Source organism: Podarcis vaucheri, assembly GCF_965113315.1.
Source record: "Podarcis vaucheri genome assembly, chromosome: 16".
In the NCBI taxonomy this organism is placed as follows: Eukaryota; Metazoa; Chordata; class Lepidosauria; order Squamata; family Lacertidae; genus Podarcis; species Podarcis vaucheri.
The window spans coordinates 24,244,530-24,271,363 of NC_138754.1; the positions used below are offsets into that span (position 1 = coordinate 24,244,530).

Consider the following 26,834-nt stretch of genomic DNA (forward strand, 5'->3'; position numbering starts at 1 on the left):
AGGAACGGAGGAGTCTCTCCTAAAAACGCCATTAACGAACGGCAGTTCCCAGAATTCTTTGGGGGAAGCCATGACTATTTAAAGTGGCACCGAAGGGCTGAAGACATAACCTCTTTGCTCATGCCTTTTTGGCACGATGTGTATGTTTCAGGAACCGCCTTGTTTTTTGTTATTGTCCGTTGTTTCAAATCGTGTTTTAATTCAGTAACCTGCTCTGGGACATTAGGGTGTAGGGCAGGTAATAGATAACAGCAGCAGCAGCCTCAGCAGCAGCAGCAACAACAACAACAGTCTTAGTTAACAGTAAGAATAAAAATAAGTAATGTGCAGTGTGAATGTGGGCTTAGCTGTGTCCTTTCATTTTCCTACTCTGAATAAAACAACTGGACACAATCCATTAATCTTTGGTCCCGTTTTGCACAGAGAGATAGCTGAGGAATCACACCTTTTTTGGACCAGGGCGGCCAAAAGGCGCCCGCTAGATGTTGCTGGGGTCCCTTCACACCCCCAGGCAACATATCCCAGTGGTCAGGGATGATGGGAACTGTCGTCTTATCTGGAGGGCACCCTCCACTTTAGGACATAAATGGTTAGGCATGGGTAGTGGAGGATGAGCACCTTTTCGCAAGGCTGGCAGGGACACGAACTCAAAGCTCCGCTGGGAGTTGGCAGAGGCGAAACTGTTCAGCGCGAACGATTCCCAGTATAGCTGAAGGAGCGTCTCCGCCCCCATTGTTCAGCCACTGAGGTCCAGCTCCGAGGGCTTTCTGGCGGTTCCCTCACTGCAAGAAGCGAAGCTACAGGGAACCAGGCAGAGGGCCTTCTCGGTGGTGGCATCCACCCTGTGGAACGCCTTCCCATCAGATGTCAAGGAAATAAACAACTATCTGACTTTTAGAAGACATCTGAAAGCAGTGCTGTTTAGGGAAGTTTTTAATGTTTGATGTTTTATTGTGTTCTTAATATTCTGCTGGGAGCCACCCAGAGTGGCTGGGGAAAACCAGCCAAACGGGCAGGGTATAAATAATAAATTATTATTATTATTATTATTATTATTATTATTATTATTATTATTATTATTATTGAACAGGCAGGGCAGAGGGGGTGCTGTGTTCTTCTTGTGGGGAGCTGTCTTGTAGCGCTGTGGCTGATAGCATCTGCGTGTTGTAGTCTTGAGTGACTAACCTCTCTTTCACCCCTTCTTGTTTTGTCTCTTTCCCTCCTCCCCACCGCCCCAAATCCTGGCTATTCTCTCTCTCTCTCTCTCTCTCTCTCTCTCTCTCTCTCTGCATGTGGCTGTCTCTTCTCTTCCAACTTGCCTGCTGCTTCTTGGAGATGGGGGACGAAGCTGAAGGGGTATGGTCCAGCCCTCTTACTAGCTTTCCCTTCAGTGAGCCACCCCCTTCCTCCCCATCCTTCCCTCCACTCTTTCCTGCTGGGAAACCGGGGCTGGGGGCGGGGTGGGGAGGACAAGGTGGATGCTACTCTTAATAAATTGCCTTCTACCTGATCATCTCAAAGTGTGAAGTACACACAAAGTGTGAAGTACACTGATCCAACAGGCATGTGTGTGTGTGTGTGTGTCTGTCTGTGTGTGTGTTAATGGCATGTTCTTGGGAGAATCCCCCCTCCCAGTCCCCCCCCTCCCCGTGTGTGGGTTTATTCATCCCGTGTGTGTGTGCGTAAATGCAGAGAAGGTCTGAAGCTTATGGCTGCACAAGCTCCCAAATTCAACTCCTGGTTCGACTCCAGGTAGGGCTCAGAATTTGTCCTACCTGAAACCTCGGAGAGCCACTGTCTGTCTATATAGACAAGGCCGGAGGCAGATGGACCAATGGTCTGATGCAATATTAGGCAGATTTCTATAAAAGCTTGTGCATTTGCCTCTTCTTGTAAGTCACAAAGTGGCCCTTCCCAAAGGGTGCCGACCGCTGCAGCTCTGTGTAATGTCTCCTGCTCCTCTGCTCCTTACTCTTAAGCCACCTCCTGTAGGCAACCATGTCTCTGCCCACCCCACTGCCTTTGGAGTTGCCTCTGTGAACTTGTAACATCTTGGTGTCTTTGTCTCCCTGCAGATGGGAGGCCCCAGTTTCGCAGCGCCCAGCGCGGTCATGCCCTCCAACTTGGGAGCACCCCTGGGCGGGGGCTTGGGAGACCTCTTCGACCTGGCCGGCGGCGTGGGAACATTGTCCGGGTCCTACGTAGCTCCCAAAACGGTGAGTAGCACTGGCCCCCGAGGAGTGCCAGGGGCCAAGTGGCTCTCGATACCATTGCTTGTAAGATGCCTGGCACCTCTCTGTGGGTAACGGGCTTCTTTGCTTTGGCTAGACCCAATGGTAGGGCCGGCCCCAACAGGGAACGAAAGGGCCTGAGCTCCCTAGGTGCTCCATGAGTGCATTGGTCTAGAGAAGGGATGGGGAATGTCTGTGATCCTCCAGATGTTGTTGGACTCCACTTCCCATCAGCTCCCCCAAGCAGCATGACCCGTGGTGAAGAATAATGGGAGCTGTAGTCCAACAGCTTCTGGAGGCCACAGATATTCCCCAGACCTGGTCTGATGCTCTCCTGGAGCTCCCAGTGAGTATCAGGTTCTCTCATACCCTGTTGGGGCCGGCCCTACCATTTGATCATCATCCCTGATTATTGACCATGGTGGTTGGAGCTGATGGGAACTACATATTTCCCATCCCTAGAGTAGTGTGGGGTTATGTAACTTCTGCATCCACTAGTTCCTCCAGCAGGAGCAGCAAAATCCACAAATTATTGTTATTATTTATTGCGTCAAAAGTAGAGTAGTTTTAAAAAACCCAGGACCTGCTGAGTAGACTTACAGTTGAGAGGGATGAGATGCTATCCAATGTCAGCCATACTCCGAGCAGTCAGTGGGGTTGTGTTACTAGTCCCCAATTAAAAATTGCAAGCTCCTCAATGTTGAGGACCCATCCTGTAGAAGTGTAAGCTATAAAAAGAATGGATTGAGCCCAGGCTAATTTTGCTGAACTTGGGGTGTCCCATTGGAATCGGTGGGAAAAATTAAAGAGTGCTTGTACAAGTTAATTTTACTCACAGTAGACCCATTGCAATTAACACCATCATGTTCATTAGTTTCAGCGGGTCTTTTCTGTGTAAAACTGAATGCTGCCCTTAGTCTTGACATCGTTCCAGTTGAAATTCACATGATTTCAAAGTGCAACTGACTTAGTCCAGATCGAATTCCAACATTTGGGCAGGGGGACAGGTTCTTTTAGGATTTTTTTGTTTTTCATTTTATAACATACAGTCGTACCTCAGAAGTCGAACAGAATCCGTTCCGCAAATCTTTTCGACTTCCAAAACATTCAGAAACCAAGGCGCCATTTCCGATTGGCTTCAGGAAGCTCCCACAGCCAATTGGAAGCCGTGCCAGACGATTGGGTTCCAAAGAAAATTCACAAACCAGAACACTCACTTCTGGGTTTGTGGTGTTTGGGAGCCAAAATGTTCGAGTACTAAGGTGTTCAGCTTCCAAGGTATGGCTGTATATAAAAGAGAGCAATTATAACAACAGATGAAAACGAAAAGAAGGAAAAAAAACCCGTAAAACAAGTCACATACGGGTTAAATAACAGAGGTAATGAAAGGGAAAAAGTGGGAATAAAAGTTGTATTTTCATAGATAAATAATATTAAGTATTGCTTGATTGAGACGCAGGTGGCGTTAAACCACTGAGCCTAGGACTTGCTAATCAGAAGGTCGGTGGTTCGAATCCCCATGACGGGGTGAGCTCCCGTTGCTCGGTCCCTGCTCCTGCCAACCTAGCAGTTCGAAAGCACATCAAAGTGCAAGTAGATAAATAGATACCACTCCGGCAGGAAGGTAAACAGCGTTTCCGTGCGCTTCTCTGGTTCACCATAAGCGGCTTAGTCATGCTGGCCACATGACCCGGAAGCTGTACGCCGGCTTCCTCGACCAGTAAAGCGAGATGAGCACTGTGACCCCCGAGTCGGCCACGACTGGACCTAATGGTCAGGGATCCTTTTACCTTTACCTGTTCCTTGATTGTCAAGTAGTGTTCCAGATTTTCCAGGCTTGTGATGGTGGTTTCATTGCAAACGATGGCCCTGCTGTGTGTGCAATGAAGGAATCTACCCCCAGTGCATCAGCTAATGTCGCCTTGTACCATTTCAGGTCTGGCTCCCGGCCGTGAAGGCCAAGGGTTTGGAGATTTCGGGTACCTTCAGCCGGCAAGTGGGCTCCATCTCCATGGACCTCGTGCTCTCCAACAAGGCCCTGCAAGTCATGTCTGACTTCGCCATCCAGTTCAACCGGAACAGGTAAAAGCCGCCGCCTCTTCCCTTCCTCTGGTGTGTTTCAGTGTGGCCTTCTCTCCCCACCCCCACAAGGAATCCTCCCATACAGAGGGGGTGCCATAGCCAGGGAGCCTCTTGTGATGATCCTTGTGTCGCTGAATGGCTGGTTTGATGAACCAACCTCGCCCTCTAAGAAGTTGACTGAAGAGGCTTAACCAGCTAGGACAGGGCGGAGAATATTCTTTCCAGCCTGAGAGCCGCATACCCTCATATACCACCTTCCGGGGGCCACCTGGCAGTGGTGGGCGGGGCCAAAACTGGGCAGGGCCACAGATTGAACTGCACCCACCAATAGCATGGCCAGGGATAGCGGTCCCTGATGGAACATTTGAAAATTGCTGAAGTTCTTGGCAGACCACTTAAGGCAGCAATTCCCAAACTTGGGGCCCCAGCTTTTTTTTTTTTTTTTACTACAACTCCCATCATCCCTAGCTACCGGGACCCAGTGGTCAGGAATAATGGGAATTGTAGTCCAAAAAAACCCAGGTGAAGACCGAAGTTTGGGAAACACTGACTTAAGGGGGAGTTTATTTATTATTTTTGCCATTTGTAATGCGCTGTGCTAAAGGCGATAGGATGTTGAATTGGATCCTTATTGTTTCTTGCCTATTGCGTTCGGTTGTATGCTGTGTCTGTGCCATTTACTAATTCCTGTGCCGGCCGGTTTGGAAGAGACGCAGCTTAGTTGCAGAGCATGTGCTTGGCGAGCAGAGGTTCCCAGGTTCAGACCCCAGCAACTCCAGGCAGGGCTGGAAGTGTCCCTTGTCTGGAGCCCTGGAGAGCTGCTACCAGTCAGTGTAGTAGGCAGTACTGAGTGATATGGACCAATGCATCTGACCCAGTCTATACGGCAGCTTCTTATGTACCCCTCACACTCTTGCCAGCTTCCTGCCTCCCTGACGGAGCGTGACCCGGCATCTAAACTCCTTTGCCAAAGAAAGCCTGTTGCTGGTTTCTTTACAGTGTCTCGTCTAATCTTAAACAGGAGGGTTTGTAGCAGCCCTTTAAATATTTCCTTGTGTTTACACTAACTTGTATCCTTTCTTTACGATATGATAGAGATTTATATACAATAATTTTATTAGGAAATGCACTGAGCACTGTATTCAACAATGGATTATAGGAAGGGAGAATGCAAGAGGAAAGATGTATTTTTGCTAGTAGCCTATCTTCTGAGATTAAACAAAGCACAACTATTAAAATGGTTCCAGCTAATCCAGTGAGACTTCTAGGGTTAGTATTTTAAGTTCTCTATAGACTTGTGTGTATGGGAATATAATGTTTAATCTCCTCTGAATCATGTGTTGCTAGAGAGGTTTGTCACTGGCTAATGGGAATTTAATGAAGTTCAGACTGCATAATCTAGTATTAATTGTCATTCACATCTGTATATTTGTAAAGTCAAATGTCTGAAGCAGAAGTTTTTTTACCGTTTTTATAGCTGGCAGCATTAAACCTTAAACATTCATACTATCAATAAAGGTTTTTATTTTTATGATGTGAAAAAATGAAAAGAAAAGAAAGCCTGTTGTTGCTGCTGCTGCCGCCGCTGGTTACATCTTGTCTTTCCTCGTCCGTATCCCTTGCAACCCCCGGTGTTGCAAGTAAATAAGGAATACCTGTTGCCCCCTCAAAATGTGTCCAAGAATCGACAGATGCAGCAGTGGAGAAAAAGAAGGCAAAGTTTATTGCTGAGCAATAAAGACCCAGTGGAATAGTTTCCAGCGCCTGGGCATTGGGTTTTTATACCTGAGTACAAACAGCGTAAAACATGACATATTCGTATGTTGCAGCAAAAATCAAACCAATAAGCGTGCACCAGCTCTTCCTCTGCCCATGTAAAGAATACTTCTGCTTTTCTCAGATGGTGCGTCAATTTGCCCTTTACCCTAATTTTCAGCAATACAGAGGAGAAGAAACCTATTTGGCTGTTGAAACCTGAATCTGTTATTGACTTAGAACATTGCATTGCGGCTAACTACTTTTTCCTGTTCCCTAACCCAGCCGCATCTCGAGAGCCTGAGAAGCTGTCTGGAAAAGGTTCCCTATAGGAAATGCCAACACATCAGATTTATTGTTTCCTTCAAGCACAATAGCAGGGCAGAGAGAGAAATAGGGCAGAGGATTTTTAAGATTTAAGCACTTTGAGCTCTGCTGAAGCCTTAGTGATTTGAACATCATTAGGATACATGGATATATAAAAATCATCATTAGGATATATGGTTATATATGGATATATGGGTATATAGAAATCATAAAGGTAAAATTCTTCCAGCTGGTCTTGCCACACCGGGGGCCCTCCCCTTCTAACTGGCTGTTCCCTTTCAGCTTCGGCCTGGCCCCCGCTGCACCCCTCCAGGTCCACGCCCCTCTTGCTCCGAACCAGAGCGTGGAGATCTCCCTTCCCCTCAACACGGTCGGCTCAGTCATGAAGATGGACCCCCTGAACAACCTCCAGGTGAGACAAGGTGGCAAGGGGCCAGCAGCAAGTCATGTGGTGCAGAGGCTGTAGTTCAGTGGCAGAGCCCCTGCTCTGCATGCAGAAGGAAGTCCCAGGTTGTGTGCCAGCTTCAGTCCCCGGCATCTGCAGCCTGGGCTGGGAGAGAGACCTCCCTGTGTGAAACCCAGGAGAGAGCTGCTGGCAGTCAGTGCAAACAATACTGAACTGGACGGACCCATGGTCCGATTCAATATTGGGTAGCTGTTTAACTCAGCTGTAGTTTGTTTGTTTTTAGCCACATGGACTAGAATCTTAATGTGGTCTGTAGCTTAGTGGAAGAGCATCTGCTATGCCTATAGGAAATGTCAACCCCCAATGGCATTTCCAGGTAGGACTGTGAGAGAGACCCCTGCCTGAACTCCCTGGCTGTTGGTGTAGACAGTGCTGAACTGGACATCTATTTATCATTGGGTATCTATTTATCATTTCTATTCTATTCTGTTTACTTATATCCTGCCTTTTCCCGTCACAGGGATTCAAGGCAGCTTGCAACTAAAATAGAAACAGCGAAAAACATTGGGGGGGGGAGCAATCATTTTTAAAAACACACAATTAAACATCAGCAGAATTAAACTTTAAAAAAGTCATCTCTGTATCCTCATTTTAATCCCAAGGGGAAATATTTAAAAAATAAAAATTCCTGCCTGTTGCACAAAAGGTCATTCAAGACAATTAACAATGTTAAAAAGAAAAACCATTAACGGTGGCAAACCTGGAGTGGTCCAACATCTAAGGATCGTCGGGGACTCCAGAAACTGAAAGAACAACACAGCTTTTGTTTGTCACTTGAGGGCTTCTGTCCATAAGAAATCAGAAACAATCTCAGGACAAAATGGGGCAAGGAAATAATGAAGACAGAGCTCCAGTGGTTCAGGACAATATGTTCTCCTATAGTAATAATAATAGTGATGATGATGATGATGATGATGATGATGATAATAATTTATACCCCGCCCATCTGGCTGAGTTTCCCCAGCCACTCTGGGCAGCTCCCAATCAAGTGTTGAAAACAGTACAGCGTTAAATATTAAAAACTTCTCTGAACAGGGCTGCCTTCGGATGTCTTTAAAAGAGAAGATAGCTGCTTATTTCCTTCACATCTGGTGGGAGGGCATTCCACAGGGCGGGTGCCACTACCGAGAAGGCCCTCTGCCTGGTTCCCTGTAACCTCACTTCTCGCAATGAGGGAACCGCCAGAAGGCCCTCGGCGCTGGAGCTCAGTGTCCAGGGAATCCTAATATTTGTGCAGGCAAAAACCAAAGAGGAAGAAATCTGGTAGAGAAATAATACATTTCTTCTAGTATTTTTAGATCTGGCCATTTGTATCACACCTTTCCCTCCAGTGAGCTCAAGGTGGTGTGTGTGGTTCTCTTTCTCCCCATTTTATACTCACAACAACACTGCCAGGTAGGTTAGGCTGAGACATTGTGACTGGCCCGAGGGAAACGCTCTTGTCTGGAGCTCTGGAGAGCCACGCATCAGTCACATTGATAAATAAAAGGAACCCCACCCCCCACCCCCGTTTTGCCCATCATCAACCCACACAACAATGTGGCAGGGTGATCCACATGCGACTTACTTATTGCAAGAACGTAAGGAAAGCCGGCTGGATCTTTTAGGAGCCTGCTAGCCCAGCATCATCTTCTCACAGTGGCCAAGCAGATGCCCAGAATTGTAGGTGATATACTTGCAATTTGGCAAGTATTTATCTTTGTGGATCTGTACAGTTCTATGGGAAATCAGTGGAAGCTTTTACACATGCATGAGCATGCACGTTTATGCAAGCCTTTGCAAGGCACCAGCTTCTGTTTCAGCAGACTCCGTAACGCTTTGGAACACATCTTAAGGGCTAGAAACTTGAGTAGTATTCTGAAACAAAGTTCTGTCCGTGCTCTGTGCTCCTGCAGAATTGTGGCTTGCGTTCCTAGCCCAGTTCTGGAATGTCTGTTGGTGGGTCCCAGCCTAGCCAGAGAATCTTATCTTCTTCTTCCCCACCCTGCTTCTCTGTTTGGTTCCAGGTGGCCGTGAAGAACAACATAGATGTGTTCTACTTCAGCACCCTCTACCCTCTGCACATCCTCTTTGTGGAAGACGGGAAAATGGGTAGGTTGGCGAGAGTCTGGGATGCAGAAGACGGGAAGACCCTGAAGCTGGAAGGATGAAAAAGACTTGGGTGCCTCCTCCAGGAGTAGCATTTTCGGCCACATCCACACCATGTGTTTTAAGCACTTCAGTACCACTTTATACCCTCATGGGATTGCCCCAGAGAATTCTGGGAGCTGTAGTTTGGTGTTGTTAGGAGAGACTCCCTATTCCCCTCCCAGAACTACACTTCCCAGAGTTCCTCAGGAATAATAATAATAATAATAATAATAATAATAATAATAATAAATTTTATTTATACCCCGCCCTCCCCAGCCATAGCCAGGCTCAGGGCAGCTAACACCAATAAAATCACAGTAAAAACATAATAGGGGGGAAAGAGAGGGGGGAGAGAGAAAAAACCCAATTTAAAATATAGGTTAAAGTGCAATTTAAAATGGAGCCTCATTTTAAAGTAGCTGATAAATCAAGACCATAAGGGGAGGAAAACATAAGGGTCAGACCGAGTCCAAACCAAAGCCTAGGTGGAGCAGCTCTGTCTTGCAGGCCCTGCAGAAAGATGTCAAGTCCCCCAGGGCCCTAGGCGTTCACATCAGGGCCAGTGCTGAAAAGGCCCTAGCCCTGGTTGAAACCAGGCTGTGGATGGTTAAATCACTCTGAGAATCGTAGCTCTGGGAGGGCAACAGGGGCCTCCTATCAACCCTCATCACCCTTAACAAACTACAACTCCCAGGTTTCTCGGGGGCAGGGGGAGGCCATGACTGTTCAGAATGGGCTTTAAATGTTGTGGTGTGAAGGTGGCCCAAGTCTTCATGAGCCACAGAGAGTGGGGTTGACTCCCCTAGATCAGATCAGCGAGCTTCAGAGCAGAGTGACAGTCTGAGCCTGGGGTTCCATAAGAACCCAGCAAGAACCTAGTGGCTGGATCTGACCAAAGGGGGCCTATCCAGTCCAGCATCCTGTTCTCACAGTGACCCAGCTGGATGCCTCAATGAGAACCCCACAAGCAGGACCCGAGTGCAACTTCCACACACCCTCCTCTTGTGATTCCCTGCACTGCCTCTTGACAGCAGAGGCATGAACATAACCATGGACAGCTCCTACCCTCCGTGAATTTGACTAATCCCCCTTGAAAGCCGCCAGAGAGTTGGTTGCACCACTTCTGGGGGCAAATTCCATAGTTTTAACTTGGTGCTGGGTGGAGGAAGTGCTTCCATTCGTCTGCCCCGAGTCTTCCAACACCTTCCTTATGCTGGACCCCAAGTGAGACTTGAAGACCACCATAAAGATAGAAGCGCCTGCCATTCTACACTCTTTGGAGTACTAAACCTGGGGAAGAGGCTGGTAGCTCAGTGATAAAAGCAGTTGCGGACCCAGGTTTCTTAGGAGAGGTGGCTGCTGCGTCGCTTTAAAGGAGGGACCCTTTTCTGGAAAGGCTTCCCCCTCTTCCCCCCACATCCAACCCACACTGGAGAACCAGTGTGGTGTAGTGGTTAAGAGCGGTAGACTTGTAATCTGGTGAACCGGGTTCCCGTCTCTGCTCCTCCACATGCAGCTGCTGGGTGACCTTGGGCCAGTCACACTTCTCTGAAGTCTCTCAGCCTCTCAGCCTCACTCACCTTACAGAGTGTTTGTTGCGGGGGGGGGGGAGGGAAAGGAGATTGTTAGCCGCTTTGAGACTCCTTCGGGTAGTGATAAAGCGGGATATCAAATCCAAACTCCTCTTCTTCTTCTGCTTCTTCCTCCTCCAGAGCGACAGATGTTCCTGGCTACCTGGAAGGACATCCCCAACGAGAATGAAGCACAGTTCCAGATCAAAGACTGCCCTCTTGGCGCAGGTGAGAAGAGAGCTGTCTAATTTAGAATAGCTGCTGACCGTTTGCTTATATGCCCTCCTGTTCTCTAGAGAGCTCAGACCAGCTTCGCTGTGGTTCCTAGGCAAATAACGGCGACGGCAAGCTGGAATTTGTAAACTGGTATGCTGTTGTACTAAGGAGCTAGGGCAGGTTGCCACTTCCACTCGTATGGATCCAACAGTAGAGACCCTCCAGTAGAGAGCCTTTTGACCTGTGACAACCGGTGCCCTTTGGGACCGGTAGGGCAGAAGGCAGGGAGCCCAACAGTAAAAGGTAAAGGGACCCCTGACCGTTAGGTCCGGTTGTGGACGACTCGGGTTGCGGCGCTCATCTCGCTTTATTGGACGAGGGAGCTGGCGTACAGCTTCCAGGTCATTTGGCCAGCATGACTAAGCCGCTTCTAGCGAACCAGAGCAGCGCATGGAAACGCCATTTACCTTCCCACCGGAGCAGTACCTATTTATCTACTTGCACTTCATGCTTTCAAACTGCTAGGTTGGCAGGACCTGGGACTGAGCAACGGGAGCTCACCCCGTCGCAGGGATTTGAACCGCCAACCTTCTGATCAGCAAGCCCTAGGCTCTGCGGTTTAGACCACAGCGCCACCCACATAGTAGGTGGCGCCAAAGCCAGTAACATGCAGAGCCAACTCATTCTTAGTTTCTCCTTTGTCCTCCTCCCTTCTGAGTTCTATAGGGACAGCATTGAGACTTAGGAGGAGGAAGAAGCTGATTGGACACTCCCATGCCCTTGACTGGTGGTTAAGTAGGAAGGCTTGCAGTTGGGGGCTGACTGAGTTTGGTGGGGCAGTGCCGTTACATTACCTATTGTGGTGTAGCGGTTAGAGTGCCAGACTAGGACCTGGGAGGCCAGGGTTCAAATCCCCACTTGGCCATGGATCTCACTTGGGTTAGCTTGAGCCAGTCACTACCTCTTAGCCTAACCTCCCTCGCAGGGTCGTTGTGTGGATTAAAGAAGGGGAGGAGAAGAATGTGCATTACCTTGAGCTCCTTAAGAGGGGGGAAAGCAGGATGGAAATGCACTGAATAAATTTAATTTTCCTAGGAAGCTCCTTATACTGAGTCAGACTCATTGGTCCATATCTCTCAGTATTATCTACACCGACAGCCAGCAGCAGTGTTCTTCTGCAAACATAAGAACTAGGAACTTGATTCTTTCTTTTCATCTGAGAGCTGGAAGCCTCAGGCAAACTGAAGCTGGTGCCCATTCAGTTTTGTGTGCATGTGCAATAGCACCACGATTTATTTGCGTGTGTGTGTGTGTGTGTGTGTGTGTGTGTGTGTGTGTGTCTGGTCCCACAGATGCAGTTAGCAGCAAGCTTCAAGGAAGCAACATCTTCACCATTGCAAAGAGGAATGTTGAAGGCCAAGACATGCTGTACCAGTCCCTCAAGCTGACCAATGGCATCTGGGTCCTGGCAGAGCTGCGGATCCAACCTGGGAGCAATAACTTCACGGTATGGCCCTTCTTGTGCACCTCCCTGCTCTTTGCAGAGGTTCTCTGTATAGTTCTATCATTGTTTTAGGCATAGACGATTCAGTGATATTAACAGGTGCTTTTAAAATTTGCTGGGTGTGGTGCAAAAATCATTGCCCACCTGGTCACCCCACAGATAGCACCTTAGATCTTCCCTTCCCACCTTAAGAAACTCCGTTTTCACAGAGTGCCCTTTCCCCTCCCTTTAGAACATTGGAAAACAGCCCACAAGGACAAAGTGATGAAAACCTTGCAGTCTTATTCTATAGTAAGATAAGCCATACCCCAGGGCTGGTGCAAGTAGTCAGCTGGGTTGGGCACTGGCCAAGTGTCCCTCTCCATCCTGACCTGGCCACACCACTACTTATCAAACACATGCCACCAGGGCCCACAAGTGCCTGATCTGGCTGACTGCTGGTATCAGGCCTGTGGAGTTTCTCGTTTTTGCACAGTGCCTAAGAAAGCAGCCTCAAAAAAAAAAAAAAAAAAAAAAAATCAGGTGAGGGAGGAGGAATGGGCTGGGTTAAAAAGCCTGTGAATTTCTTAAAAAGCAAACCTCATGGGGAGAGCATTCCATAGTCAGGGTGCTGCCACCAAGAAGTCTCTCTGGTCCCCCCCCCCCCCATTATTTGGGGTCTCTGGAGAAGGGCCTGTAGTTGAAGCCCCACCCTTTCCATACATCTGAAATGAGACATGATTACCAAAAACATATCCACCTGCTTCCCCGCCCCATCCTGCCCCATCGGATAGAACTGGTGGCGTGCTCTTGTTTTTCCTTCCTGCTTTGGTTATGAAACATTCTTCCCCCCCACATTTGGGGTGACAATTTAATCTATTTGTATGTGTGTGTTTTTGTTTTTCCATGTCCATCCGCCCTCCCCATGGGCCCGCCCCTCCCTGATCTTTCAGGATTTGGAGGTTAGCAGAATATTTGTGTGCTTTTCATTTTATTTTTTTTAAAAAAAGAAATCTTCTGAATCCAGCTGCTTACTCTCCACTTCACCCCCTGCCATTTTATTCCAGCCCCTCCCCCTGCCAGCTTGCGCCTGATGCTCTTTTTGGCAGAGTGCACCACCAAGCAAGCACCATCCTAACGGATAACAGATCATGCCAGCGGTGGGAGGGGGGAAGACTTCAGAAGAGCAACGACACCGGTGGCAGGGGGGGGGGAGAGAATGGGTGTTAATCCAGATGTTGTGGGACTCCCATCAGCAACCATGTCCACAATGGTCAGGGATGATGGGAGTTGTACTTCAGCAGATGGCTGCAGGTTTCACCATCACTGAAATAATACCTTGCTCAGAACCAGTGTTTCTCCTTTCACCTTGTGTGGCAAGGCCAGTCTGCCCTTTCAGTGGGTACTAGGGCGGTTCATAAAAAACGTGTGTTGCTTTTTTAAATGCCTGCTCCAAAGGTCTTATCTTACTACACTAGGGATTATATAGCCATATCTGAAATTTCAAGCATATCAGTTAATATCTTGACCCTCCTCCACGAAAACAGCTGTTTACTTGGCTGTTTTCCTATGTCATGAAGGCTGAAATTTCAACACAGTGGAGCAGGGTCAAGATACAGTGGTGCCTCGCAAGACGAAAAGAATCTGTTCCGTGATTCTCTTCGTCTAGCGGTTTTTTCGTCTTGCGAAGCAAGCCCATTGACAGATTAGCGCTATTAGCGGCTTTTAGCGGCTTATCAGCTTATCGGATCAGCTGATAAGCGGCTTAGCGGCTTAGAAAAGGGGGGGGAACCCCCGGAGGAACTCGCAAGACATTTTCGTCTTGCGAAGCAAGCCCATAGGAAATTCGTTTTGCAAAGCACCTCCAAAACGGAAAACTCTTTCGTCTAGCAAGTTTTCCGTCTTGCGAGGCATTCGTCTTGCGGGGCACCACTGTACTAACTGCTATAGCTATATAATCCCTAGTGTAGTAAGATAAGACCTTTGGAGCAGGCATTTTAAAACAAAAGTTTTTTTATGAACCTCCCTAATGGGTACCCCTCCCTTTCCCAGGTTATTAACACAAGCTGGACCAGTGCTGTCTCTAAAAACCCTAGAGAGACAAACTGGTGTAGTGGTTAGAGCAGTTCCACCGACCTGGCAGCTTCCCAATGACACTGGACTTGCAAGTCCCATCATCCCTGACTGAGTCTCTTGCTGACATCAGCACCTTTGATAGAGGGAGGGATTGGCTGTGCCCACAATATTCATTTAAAGCACTGCGGTACCACTTTTAACAGCAATGGCTCTCCCCCCCCCCCGCAAGCCCCGCAGAATCCTGGGAGTTGTAGTTGGTTAAGGGCACTGAGAGTTGTTAGGAGAGAGCCCTTTAGTTCTGCTCACAGAGCTACAATTCACAGAGATGCCTGGAAAGAGGGGTTGACCACTCTGGGGCTTGTAGCACTGCGAGGGGAACTGTAAAGCTCTCTCCTAACATCTCTTAATGAACTACAACTCCCAGGATCCTCGGGTGGGTGGAGCCATGACTGTTTAAAGCGGTGCTTTGATTATACGGTGCAGTTGTGACATTTGTTTCAGGGGAAGGACGGGAGGGGAAACTTCCAATCTGGAAAAGGCCGCCTTGAGCTAAAACTGCAGCTGCCGCTCTCTTTTCCACCCACTGATAACTTGGCATAACCGTCCTCCTTTTAATCTCTTGAGCATGTCGTCTTTTATTTTTTTCCTCTCCCCCCGTCTCCTGGATTAAATATGCTCCAGTTTACTAACACTGCTGGCCTAGTAAGAAACTCTGCACTTCTGCGTTCAGAGGGAGAGAAAGAGAGGGATACATAAATACATATATTTCCCTCTTCCTCCTTTTCTCCTGCAGCTGTCTCTGAAGTGTCGGGCTCCTGAAGTAGCCCAGCACGTTTTCCAGGCCTACGAAACCATCCTGAAGAACTGAAGTCTCCATGCGCTGCTGCTGCTGCTGCCCTCCCGTCTCTTTTCTGCCCCTACCCTCCTGAACCCACCTCCTCCTCCCCACCCCCCATCCCAGAAGCGGTGGTGAGATTTCATTGGGACCAACAAAGAAACAAAAAACACCCCAAACCCCTCCAGGCCTGCCCCTCTCTTTGTGGGATCAAACCCCTCCCGACCCAAGCTGTGTTTTCAACGCTTCTGAAACGACAGCATTAATCGCCTAGAAGTTGGGAACCGGCAAGGAGGGCAGGGGTGGGGTGAGGTGGGGGGGATGTTGGAGAGCAACCGGGACCCAGTCTTCAGCTTTGGGAGAAACGTAGAGGTGCTGGGAAGAAGATCTCTGCAGAGGGGATGGGAGATTTTTGCTGTGTGCGTGTGTGTTGCATGTCAACTTCAGAATTCCTGCCTCCCTGTTCCCCTCGGCTGACGTTCTGCCTGTTCTCGAGAGCCCTGCACTCAGCTCTCTCTCTTTTTGCCCTTTGTACATGTGCAGAAGTTCGACGATCAGCGTGAGATCACGCGCACCGTGCTGTGGCTATGTGAGTCAGGGAGGTGGTGGTGATGATGAAGATGCCCATGCGCCTTTTTAGCGTCTCCCCACCCCCACCCCACCCTTTGCCGTCTTGCTAGTCTCTCATCTGAATAAACAATCAATCAGCTCCTAGTGCTGAAAACGAAAGCGAAGTGGTTTGTGCTTTCCTTGCCCAGCCTTAAAAAAAAAAAAAACCCAAAAGATCTCTGTGCATGTTGGGGGTGGGGAAATTAATAACAATAATAATATTTTTTATTTATTCCCCGCCTTCCCCAGCCAAGGCCGGGCTCAGGGCGGCTGACAAGCAGTAATAAAAACAAGTTGAATGAATACAACTTAAAAACAACATTAAAATACAACATTAAAATATTAAAATGTAGCCTCATCACAGGAGGAGAAAGGGGAAAAAGAAAGAGAGGGAGGGAATCAAATTGGCTCCAAGCCAAAGGCCAGGTGGAACAACTCTGTCTTACAGGCCCTGCGGAAAGAAATCTGATCCTGCAGGGCCCTGGTCTCATGAGGCAGAGCGTTCCACCAGGCCGGAGCCAGTGTTGAAAATGCCCTGGCTCTGGTTGAAGCCAATCTAACTTCCTTAGGGCCCAGGACCTCTAGGGTGTTGCTGTTTATGGACCTTGAGGCTCTTCGTGGGGCATACCAGGAGAGGCGGTCCCGTAGGTACGAGGGTCCTCAGTTAATATGGTGGGTGATCACTTGCTTATAAAGCAAGGGAGGGGGGAACGGTGACCCTGCAGATGTTGCTACCTGTCATTTATGCCCTCAGGTCTGTAGGAACAGAGGATGCTGCCTTATACTGAGTCAAACCATTGGCTCGGTATTGTCTTCAGCGATTGGTTAATCTGCAGAACTCACTCCTGCAGGAGCCACTGACTCGTGTGTGGCTTTAAAAAGAGGGCAGGGCAAATTCATGGAGGAGGAGACGACAAATCCACGGTTACCAGCCGCAATGGCTATGCTCCTGTCTCCACAGTCTGAGGCAGCAATGCTTCTGAGTACCAGATTCTGGAAATGGCAAGAGGGGAGTGATGTGTTCAAGTCCTGTTTGTGGACTTCCAATTGGGGCATCTGGTTGGCTACTGTGAGAGCGGGATATGCTGGACTAGATGGGCCACAGGCCTGGTCCTGCACAGCTCTTCTTGTGTTTAGGCCAGTGCCCCATCTATTCAGCATCCAGTTCTCACAGTGGCCAGCCAGATGCCCGAATGGGAAGCTTGCAAAGGGAATCTGAGCCCAAGAGCATTCTCTCTTCATGTGGTTTTCAGCAGCTGGAATTCAGAAGTTTTGTTGCCTCTGACAGTGGAAATAGAATACAGCCATTAAGGTTAATAAGTTCAATAGCTGACGTTTCAATTTTTCTTTAAAAGATCTGATTGCAGATTCTGAGCATCTAGGTAAATTTAGACTCTGGGTTTAATGGTCCTATGGGAGGACTCAGTTAGACAGCTGTCAGTATTGCATCAGTGGTGAAGCATACGATGCCTGAACCAGATTGGCCTGGGATTAGGCAATTTTCTATATTTGGGGTTGGAGTGGGGAGTGAGATTTCTCTCCTGCTGGTGTTGGCCTCCATGAAAAAAATGGGAACAGTTGAGTCTGTCCCAAATGTTCAGCAGCTGCCTCAAAGGAGGAAAACGTCTGTTTTCCCTATGTGTTGTGTAGGCAAAGGCTTGGCTGTCTGTCGCAACGAATGTGTGAGGATGTTGTGTGAATGTGCCCACAGGCAGCTGGTGCCAACCATCACAGCTGCCTCCTAGCAGGCAGGTGTTCACACCCACAGAATTCATAAAGAATGCTCAGCAACCCAAGAAATGTGAACTCCAACTTAGGAAGAGAACGCCTGAGTTCCAGTGAATCCCTATAGATGTTCGTGTTGACCTTTAATTTGCTCCAAACTCCATAGAGCGGCAATGGGGTCCTTCTGGGTGATGTCGGGCTCCAGTACCCCATAAGTATCAGCCACCGACAATCACGGATGGTGGGAGTTTTAGCCCAGCAACATCTTGAAGCTGCGGCCTCTGGGCTGTCTTCAAGGGTTGCCCCATGTTCAGTGCAATACAGTAGTCTAGGCAGGAGGTCAGCAGAGTGAAAAGGGAAATGCTCATAATAGGTGACATGATAGAAGTTTATAAAACGCAAGCATGACATGGAGAAAGTGAGCAGGATTTGGACTCGTGAAGCTGAATGTTGGAAGATTCAGGACAGGATTTCATCACACAGCAGAGAGTTAAAATTATGGAACTCACTCAGGAGACGGTGATGTCTATCAACACAGATGGCTTTAAAAGTGGACTTGACAAATTTGCGAAGGGGAGGACTATTGATGGATGCTAGCCACAATGGCTATCGGAGGCACCCCTGCTTCTGAACACCAGTTGCTGGAAATTTCAGGAGGGAAGAAGGTTCGTGTGTTCAAGTCCTGTTTGTGGGTTTGGCTGTTTGGCTACTGTGAGACCAGGATTCCGGTCTAGATGGGTCGTTGCCCTGATCTGGCAGGCTCTTACATTCTTATTCCTGCTCTGGGTGCCCTCCACGTTCTAGACATTCAGGCTGGAGAGATGATAGGAACCCGAAAGACCTGGAGCATACCAGGTTCGGGGAGGCTGGCCTAAAACAAGGGGGAGGAACTCATCACCCACCCACCCCGGACTACAACTCCCATCACCCCTGATTATTGACTGTGGGGCCTGATTGGAGTCCTATTCCAGCAGACTACACATTTATCAAACTGCTCTGTTCAAGTACAACAATCAGCTCGTTCGATATACAGTGGTGCCTCGCAAGACGAAATTAATTCGTTCCGCAAGTTTTTTCTTCTTGCGAGTTTTTCGTCTTGCGATGCACGGTTTCCCATAGGAATGCATTGGAAATCAATTAATGCGTTCCTATGGAAACCGCCTTCAGACCAGGTCCGGGGACAGTCTGTCCCCCGACCTCTTCTGAAGGCTGGGGGGGGGACAAGGGCTTTTCTTCCCACCCCCAGCATTTTAAAAAACCCCGGGACAGTGGAGGACTTCTCCGCTGTCCGGGGCGATCTTAAAATGCTGGCGGGCGGCATTTTAAAATCGCCCGGGACAGCGGAGGACTTCTCCGCAGTCCGGGGCGATGTAAAAGCCCCTGGGAAGGCAGGCAGGGGGGACAAAGACTTTTGCCGCCCGCCCGCCTTCAGAAGAGGTCCTGGACTTTTGCCCCCCCCCCCCCGCCTGCCTTCAAAAGCTCTCCCGGGAAGGCAGGCAGGGGGGAGCAAAGACTTTCGCCCCCCGCCCGCCTTCAGAAGAGGTCCTGGACTTTTGCCCCCCCCCCGCCTGCCTTCAAAAGCTCTCCCGGGAAGGCAGGCAGGGGTCCTGGACCTCTTCTGAAGGCGGGCAGGGGGCGAAAGTCTTTGCTCTCCCCCCCCCCCGCCTGCCTTCAAAAGCCGTCCACGATAGCGGGAAGCTCTTCCCTGCTATCCCGGACTGCTTTTAAAATGCTGGCGGTGGAGAGCAAAGCCTTTCGGCCCCCGCCGGCCTTCCTGGACCTCTTCTGAAGGCCGGAGGGGGGGAAAGGCTTTGCTCCCCACCACCAGCATTTAAAAGAGGTCCCCGGAGATTTCCCTATGGGCTTTCGTCTTGCGAAGCAAGCCCATAGGGAAATTCGTCTTGCGAAGCGCCTCCAAAACAGAAAACCCTTTCGTCTTGCGGGTTTTCCGTCTTGCGAGGCATTCTTCTTGCGGGGTACCACTGTACATATCTTTTGCATCACTTTCCAGAGTGCTTATTTGCAGGCTTGGTGAAGAATACTTAAAATATGGCCTTTTCTGTTGGCTCCTGCAAGGGCATCTCTCCCTTGCCTCTCTTTGCATAGTGCTAAAAAGCCATTGCTGTTTATCCTCCTCTCCCACCGCCACTCCTGGCTCCTGGGTTTGGCCCCATCCTATTAAACCTCTCAAACACCTCCTGCCTCTCAGCCTGGCATCAAAGCTCTCAATGTGCTGGGATGCTTGTCCACTGGCCCAATTTTATTTTTTGCTGAGTGAGCTGCATGGATTTGTGGGCGAGAGCTCTCTCTCTGTGCTGTTCCATCGCAGCAGTTTGGCCAAGGAGAACCAGGCACTGTGGCAGAGCCTTGGGAGTCCACCAGAGGTCCAGTTGCAAGCCCGAGGATGTAAACAAAGCCCTGCCAAACTGCGCTTCCTGATTCTAGGATTCTGCTTCCAGCCACATCCAGTAGGGAAGGACTGATCTGCCAGTTTGGGGGCACTCTCCGTTTCTTCCTTTTCCACATTTCCACCTTGACTTGCAAACTTTTCTTTTTAAAAAATGACACAAAAAAAGAAGGCAGTGACTCACCCATGGCTGGGTCAGTATTTGAAGTCGGGGTCTCTGGCCCCACCCACTACTGGCATGTGGCCCCCAGCAGGCCCCCCAGTAAGGAGCAGAGAAAGAAAATGTTCCTCAGTCCTGATAGTAGTCTTGGGTTTTTGTTTTCCTTTTTGCCAAACCTGACGTCTCACTCTCCCCGTTCCTCAAACCCTTGTTCCTAAAATACTCTTTCCCCATACCTCTGTTTTATATTCCCAGGCCGCCTCCACTCTGAACAGTCACATGGTCTGCTTATTCCTCTCCGCAAGTTTTGCCCATCTGCTCCTTGAATGTGCTAATTCCTTCCAGCTACACGTTCAGCTTTTCCATCTGAAACAGCTGCTCTCTTGGCGCAAGAGGGGTGCCTCGTGCCTCCCCAAACCCCAAAGGAGCCCTGTCCGTTTCCTGCTCCTCTAGGAAGCTCCTTGCAGCCTCAACCCAGTTTGTCTGGCCTCTATAAACCGGGATGAAAGCTGAAAGTGCCATATTGTTTACACACGCCATTTCTACACTGCTTCGGATATAAACCTTATCTCTATGTGGTGTGTTGAAAGCGAACACAACGCCAACGATGTGTGGGGCTTCCCTTGTGCTTGATCCAGAAGTTGCGGCTGCTGCAAAATGCTGCGACGTGATTGGTGGCGGGAGCTTGGCTTGTCAGCATCTAACACCTGTGAAACCAAAGGGTGTGACGGGAAGCAGGAAAGCTACCTTTGCTGCCTTCACAGCTACACAGTGATGGTATACTCTTAACACAGTGCTTCTTGCACTTATTCAGGCTAAAAAAAATTACTGTTGTAGGTTTGGGAGATCCTTCTGGATCAGGTATAGGCAAACTTAGCCGTCCAGATGTTTTGAGACTACAACTCCCATCACCCCTAGCTAACAAGACCAGTGGTCAGGGATGATGGGAATTGTAGTCCCAAAACATCTGGAGGGCCAAGTTTGCCTATGCTTGTTCTTGATGATCCCCTAAGTCAGGGGTCAGCAAACTTTTTCAGCAGGGGGCCTGTCCACTGTCCCTCAGACCTTCTGGGGGCCGGACTATATTTTTTTGGGGGGGGGAAATGAATGAATTTTTATGCCCCACAAATAACCCAGAGATACATTTTAAATAAAAGCACACATTCTACTCGTGTAAAAACACCAGGCAGGCCCCACAAATAACCCAGAGGTGCATTTTAAATAAAAGGGCACATTCTACTCATGTAAAAACACGCTGATTCCTGGACTGTCTGCAGGACGAATTTAGAAGGTGATTGGGCTGGATCTGGCCCCCGGGCCTTAGTTTGCCTACCCATGTCCTAAGTCCCTTCTAACTGCTGAGGTCCTGTGCCCAGTGGGGTTAAAATAGGACAAGAAGAGGTTGCTGAACTAGTCAGATGAGTTTTGTGGCCTTAGCTGGGAACAAGTGTCCTCATCAGTATCCCAAAAGAATGAGCTAGGTTGCAAGAGCTACCAATAAAAAGGTTTTTTTTAAAAAGGGTAAAGGAACCCTGGATGGTTAAGTCCAGTCAAAGGCCGAGGGAGCCAGCGTTTGTCCACAGACAGCTTTCCAGGTCACGTGGCCAGCATGACTAAACTGCTTCTGGCACAACATAACACCATGATGGAAACCAGAGCGCACGGAAGTGCCGTTTACCTTCCCGCCACAGCAGTACCTATTTATCTACTTGCACTGGTGTGCTTTTGAACTGCTAGGTTGGCAGGAGCTGGGACAGCAACGGGAGCTCACCCCCATCACGGGGATTCGAACCGCTGACCTTCTGATCGGCAAGCCCAAGAGGCTCAGTGGTTTAGACCACCGTGCCATTTGCGTCCCAATAAGTGACTACCAATAAGTGATGGTGAGCTCCAGGCCAATGGATGGGCCTTTTCTTCACACCCCCTTACCTAGCTGCTCGGTAGAAGAACAGCCACTGTTATGGGGGAACTGGAATCAGGCTGGAAGCTGGAGACACAGAGACGTGTTTGCACTGTGCTGGATCCAAAGCTGTGGCTAAGCGAGAAGCAAGATCTGTTGGGGTGTTAATGATGTGAGCCGATCCATCCTGTGCTCAGGTTGCATATATGCGTAGATATATCTTAAAGGAACCACAATCTTTGCTGAGCCTCATTCCAAGGAAACAGAACCCTAAGCCTGAGGTGCCTGGAATCTCTTGACTGCTCTGCGATTGGGGTGGCATGTAACATGCTTAATAATAATAATAATTTTTATTGATATCCCGCCCTCCCCAGCCGAAGCTGGGCTCAGGGCGGCTAACAACAATAAAATAATACAATATTCTAAAATCATTTCATTATAAAATTAATTCAAATCAAATTAATGGAAACCATTGGGCTAGAGTTCTGTGAAGATTGCCAAAGGTGGGAGTCAGGCTGTGCCTTGGCCAAAGGCCTGGTGGAACAGCTCTGTCTTGCAGGCCCTGCGGAAAGATGTCAAGTCCTGCAGGGCCCTAGTCTCTTGTGACAGAGCGTTCCACCAGATTGGAGCCACAGCCGAAAAAGCCCTGGCTCTGGTTGAGGCCAGCCTAACCTCTCTGTGGCCTGGGACCTCCAAGATGTTTTTGTTTGAAGACCGTAAGTTCCTCTGTGGGACATACCAGGAGAGGCGGTCCTGTAGGTACGAGGGTCCTAGGCCATATAGGGCTTTGAAGGTTAAAACCAGCACCTTAAACCTGATCCTGTACTCCACCGGGAGCCAGTGCAGCTGGTATAGCACTGGGTGAATGTGATCTCACAGCGAGGACCCCGTAAGGAGTCTCGCCGCGGCATTCTGCACCCACTGGAGTTTCTGGGTCAGTCTCAAGGGCAGCCCCACGTAGAGCGAGTTACAATAATTTAGTATGGAGGTGACCATCACGTGGATCACAGTGGCTTGGTCAGAGTGAGAGAGGTAAGGAGCCAACTGCTTAGCTTGGCGGACATGAAAAATTAGTGGAGTGGGTATTTAAAGCTATTGTACCATGCCGGCTGGGGATGATGGGAGCTGTAGTCCAAAGCACTTGGAGGGCACCAGCTTGGGGAAGCCTGATGATGCAATTATCTTTCTCACGTGACATTCCCCCCACGGAGGGTGTTTTTGACTGGCATCCCATGAGGGTCTGCTAAGCCCCTCTTTGTCTGCTCTCTTAATCGCATTCCCACATTGATTTACCACAGTGCAGACAATGATGAGAGCCTGTCCTCTGGCGAGAGCAGGCTACGCTTTTTGCCGCAATCAGAAATTCCTCCTCCTGATGAGCTTTTGTGCCAAGTGGAAGCTGACAGCCTCCTTGCAGCGAGCAGCCCCCTCTCTGCTCCTTTCAGCTCAGGACAATCAAGTGATTTCAACATTCTGGAAGGAACAGCATTCTCCAGGAACGCGGGCGGACGGGCTTTCTTCCCCTCGCACAAGCCAACGGATGGAGTTCATTGAACAAAAGGGGCTTGACTTAAGGCTTGCAATCATGGAAACACCAGGCGGAGACTGGCCATCAACCTTAAACATTGTCTTGTGGTCTACATTCTAGGCAGGAAGATGTACAGACTGTGAGCAACTTCATCTTGTTGCAGAAACAAAGGGATTCAAGGTTGTTTCAGCTGCACAGGCACCTGGGGGTGTTCTTGGGTCATTCAGAGGTCACTGTGTTTCTCTGTAGAACTTGGAGTTCTGCCTGTCCAAGACAATCAAGATCCTTCCCTCCCTCTCCCCCCTCCCTCTCACACACACAAGAGAGGGGAAAATGAGAATTGCTTCTATACCAGTAAATCACTGTGTCTTGCAGGAGAGTTTGTTTTGCAAATTCCAGTGTAACCCGGAGCAGAGATTTCAGACTGACAGCCTTGTGCTATGGAACAGCATGCCTGTTGAGATATAACAGGTGTCTCCTCTCTGCACTTTCTGGGAACATCTGAAGACATTTCTGCAAGCATTCCCAGCTGGATGAATGCCTCCCTGGGTATCTGTTTTGAATGTTCTTAATTATTTACCTGACGTCATTTTCTGTAGCTTTTAACTGTCCTTTAGCTGGTTTACTGAGGTTTCTGCATCACCTCGAGGCATATGTGTGGAAGGCAATAAATATATTAAACACACACATTGCTATGTGTCTGCCTGAAGACCAGGAGATTAAGATCATGGGCAAAAAAAAAAAAAGAGCTTTAAGCTGAGTTTGTGAATCGGCTATGCCCTGACTGCAAGGACTATTCAGGATCTCTACAGCAGAGGGTCTTTCCCAATTGGGAGATATTGTATCCCCCTTGGGGTTGCTAAGTTGGACGAGGCTGTTTGTTCCCTTGCCTCCAGAGGCTGGCTAATTTGGCAGCGTCTGCTGGTGCTGGGCAGTAGCTTCCTGGGAGTCCGTGAGTATGTACAGTTCTGGCTCACCCTAAAAAGTGGCTTGGACAGAACTCGATCTGCAACTTTTGAACACCTTTGCCTTGCCTTCTGTAAGCCCAGTGTCCAGTTCCAATTTATAGAGGCTCTCAAAGGCTACTAGCCACAACAGCTGAGTTCTACCTCCACCAACGGAGGCAGTATGTCTCTGAATGCCCCTGGCTGGGAGGAATCAAAAGCCGAAGGAGGGCTGTTGAGTTCATGTCCTGCATTTGGTTGGCTGCTGTGAGAACAGGATGCCGTACCAGATGGCTAAACCTGATCCAACAGCCAGATTTTTCTTATGTTCTTCTGAGTAACAGTAAAGGAGCACTGTTGCCTTCATGCCCCACCTGTAAGTTTCCTGGAGCCGTCGGAAGGGCCACGGTGGGGTACAGGATACTGATCCAGCAGAGCTGCTCTAATCTTCTCTTTCATGCACCCTCACCTGGAAAACAGGGGTCAGTGAGAGTCTCTAAGCCCCCTACCCTGCAGGAACAGGAGTAGAACAGTCTCCCATTCATCCAGTTCTCTTCAGTATTGTCTGCACTGACTGGCAGCAGCTCTCCAGGGTTTCAGGCATGGGACCTTCCCAGCCCCACCAGGAGATGTGGCAGATCAAACCTGTGACCTTCTGTATGTTCTACCAATGAGCTACTGCCCTTCTCCCACTTGCATGTTGGAAAGATTCAGGACAGGTAAAAGGGAGGATTTCCTCCCACCGTGCCCTAATTAAACTATGGAACTCCCTCCCACAGTAGGCAGGGATGGCCACCAGCTTGGACAGCTTTGAAAGAGGATCAGACAGATTCACGGAGGAGAGGGCTATTGATGGCTACTAGCTATGACGGTTATGATCTGCCTCCACAGCAATGCTTCTGAATACCAGTTGCTGGAAACTGTAAGCATGGGGAGTGCTCTTGTGTTCAGGTCTTTCTCGAGGGTTTCCTATTGGGGGCATCTGGTTGGCTATTTTGAGAACACGATTCTGGACGGGATGGGCCACTGGGCTGATCCATCAGGCTCTCCTCATGTTCTGACATTTGCAAATATTAAACAGTAAGTCTGGGGAGAGTTGCGATGTTCTTGGTGGTTCATTAAGACCTTCACCTTCCTGCCAGACTCCTCATTTCTCAATCAGGCTGAGTCGGGTGTTTTGAGTGCAAGGCTGATATTTCTTTTTATAGCTGCGGTAATTAAATCATTTCGTTAGCAGCAGACTTAAGGCAGGGAGCTGTTCTCCTACACATTCCACTGCGCTGGGTTTCCAGAGCAGACTTGGGAATGCTGGAAAGTTGTCGTGATTTCCTGTTAGAAACAGCTGGTTGGTGGTGGGGATGTGGGTACTCTATTAATTTTCTCACAACAATTTTCATGGGCTGTGGGAACACCAAATATACTTTGATTTCTATAGTCCTATGAACACGTAGCTGGGAAATTAAAGACATCTCAGAGTGAACTGTGCTGTTAAATCAACTCAAGGCCAAGCCGTCATGCACGTTCCTCGTTAAAATAATTATCTTGGGGACTTTTTCTTGTTGAACTATTTTTCTTAGCTCAGTGATAGAGCATCTGACTTGCATGTAGAAGATCCCAGATTTGATCTCCAATGGCATCTCCAGAAAGGGCTGGGAAAGACTGCTTGCCTGAAACCTTGGAGACTCACTGCCAGTCAGTGTCAACAATACTGAGCTGATATAAGGCAGCCCCCTGTGTTTCCACTTACCCTTAATTAGAATCATGTGGACTAGTACCTTCATTTTCTTTTAAAGCAGTAGGATCATAGCTCACAGGCAGAGAACATGATTTGCATGCAGATAGTCCCAGGTTCAAGACTCAACATCTCCAGATAAAACTGGGAATGTCTCCTGCCTGTAACCCTGGAGAGCCGCTGTCAATCATTGCAGACAATCCTGAGCTAAATGGATCAGTGGCCCGACTCTGTATAAGGCAGGGTTCCTAGGTTCCTGTGCTCTCCTTTAACCAAGGGCACCTTGAGACAACCTATTTACTGAGCATTCAATGAAGGGTGATTAGATGACGCTGGCTTGTATAACAAGCATTCACTCTGATTTGCTTCACTAGAACTAATGTGCATCCAATGAAAGCTGAATGCTGGAAGATTCTGGGCAGATAAAAGGAAGGACTTGTTCATGCAGTGCATAGTTAAACTGTGGAACTCACCTCCACAAGAAATAGCCACCAACCTTTAAAAGAGGATTAGACAAATTCATGGAGGAGATGTCCATCAATGGCTACTAGCCATGATAGTTATGCTCTGCATACACTCTTTGAGTTGGGGTGGGTTTCCCTAAGAGCTCCAAATCTATTTCCATGGCTCAACCTGGATTCACAAGTATGTGACTTA

General features: G+C 48.8%; 1 protein-coding gene across 3 annotated transcripts in view; it reads left to right on the forward strand.

Moving 5' to 3' along the window:
- AP1B1 (adaptor related protein complex 1 subunit beta 1) overlaps nt 1-15,901 on the forward strand; it is a 53,081-nt gene extending 37,180 nt beyond the window's left edge. For 2 of the 3 annotated variants that reach the window (XM_082203091.1, XM_082203092.1), the window contains exons 15-22: nt 1,336-1,356; nt 2,076-2,216; nt 4,168-4,313; nt 6,678-6,807; nt 8,868-8,952; nt 10,704-10,790; nt 12,131-12,285; nt 15,131-15,901. In XM_082203091.1, coding sequence (XP_082059217.1) covers nt 1,336-1,356; nt 2,076-2,216; nt 4,168-4,313; nt 6,678-6,807; nt 8,868-8,952; nt 10,704-10,790; nt 12,131-12,285; nt 15,131-15,205 — 840 coding nt within the window. In that variant the 3' untranslated portion in view covers nt 15,206-15,901. The remainder of the gene's footprint in view (nt 1-1,335; nt 1,357-2,075; nt 2,217-4,167; nt 4,314-6,677; nt 6,808-8,867; nt 8,953-10,703; nt 10,791-12,130; nt 12,286-15,130) is intronic. The other variant, XM_082203093.1, reaches the window with a different exon arrangement.
- The last annotated feature ends 10,933 nt before the right edge of the window (nt 15,902-26,834 follow it).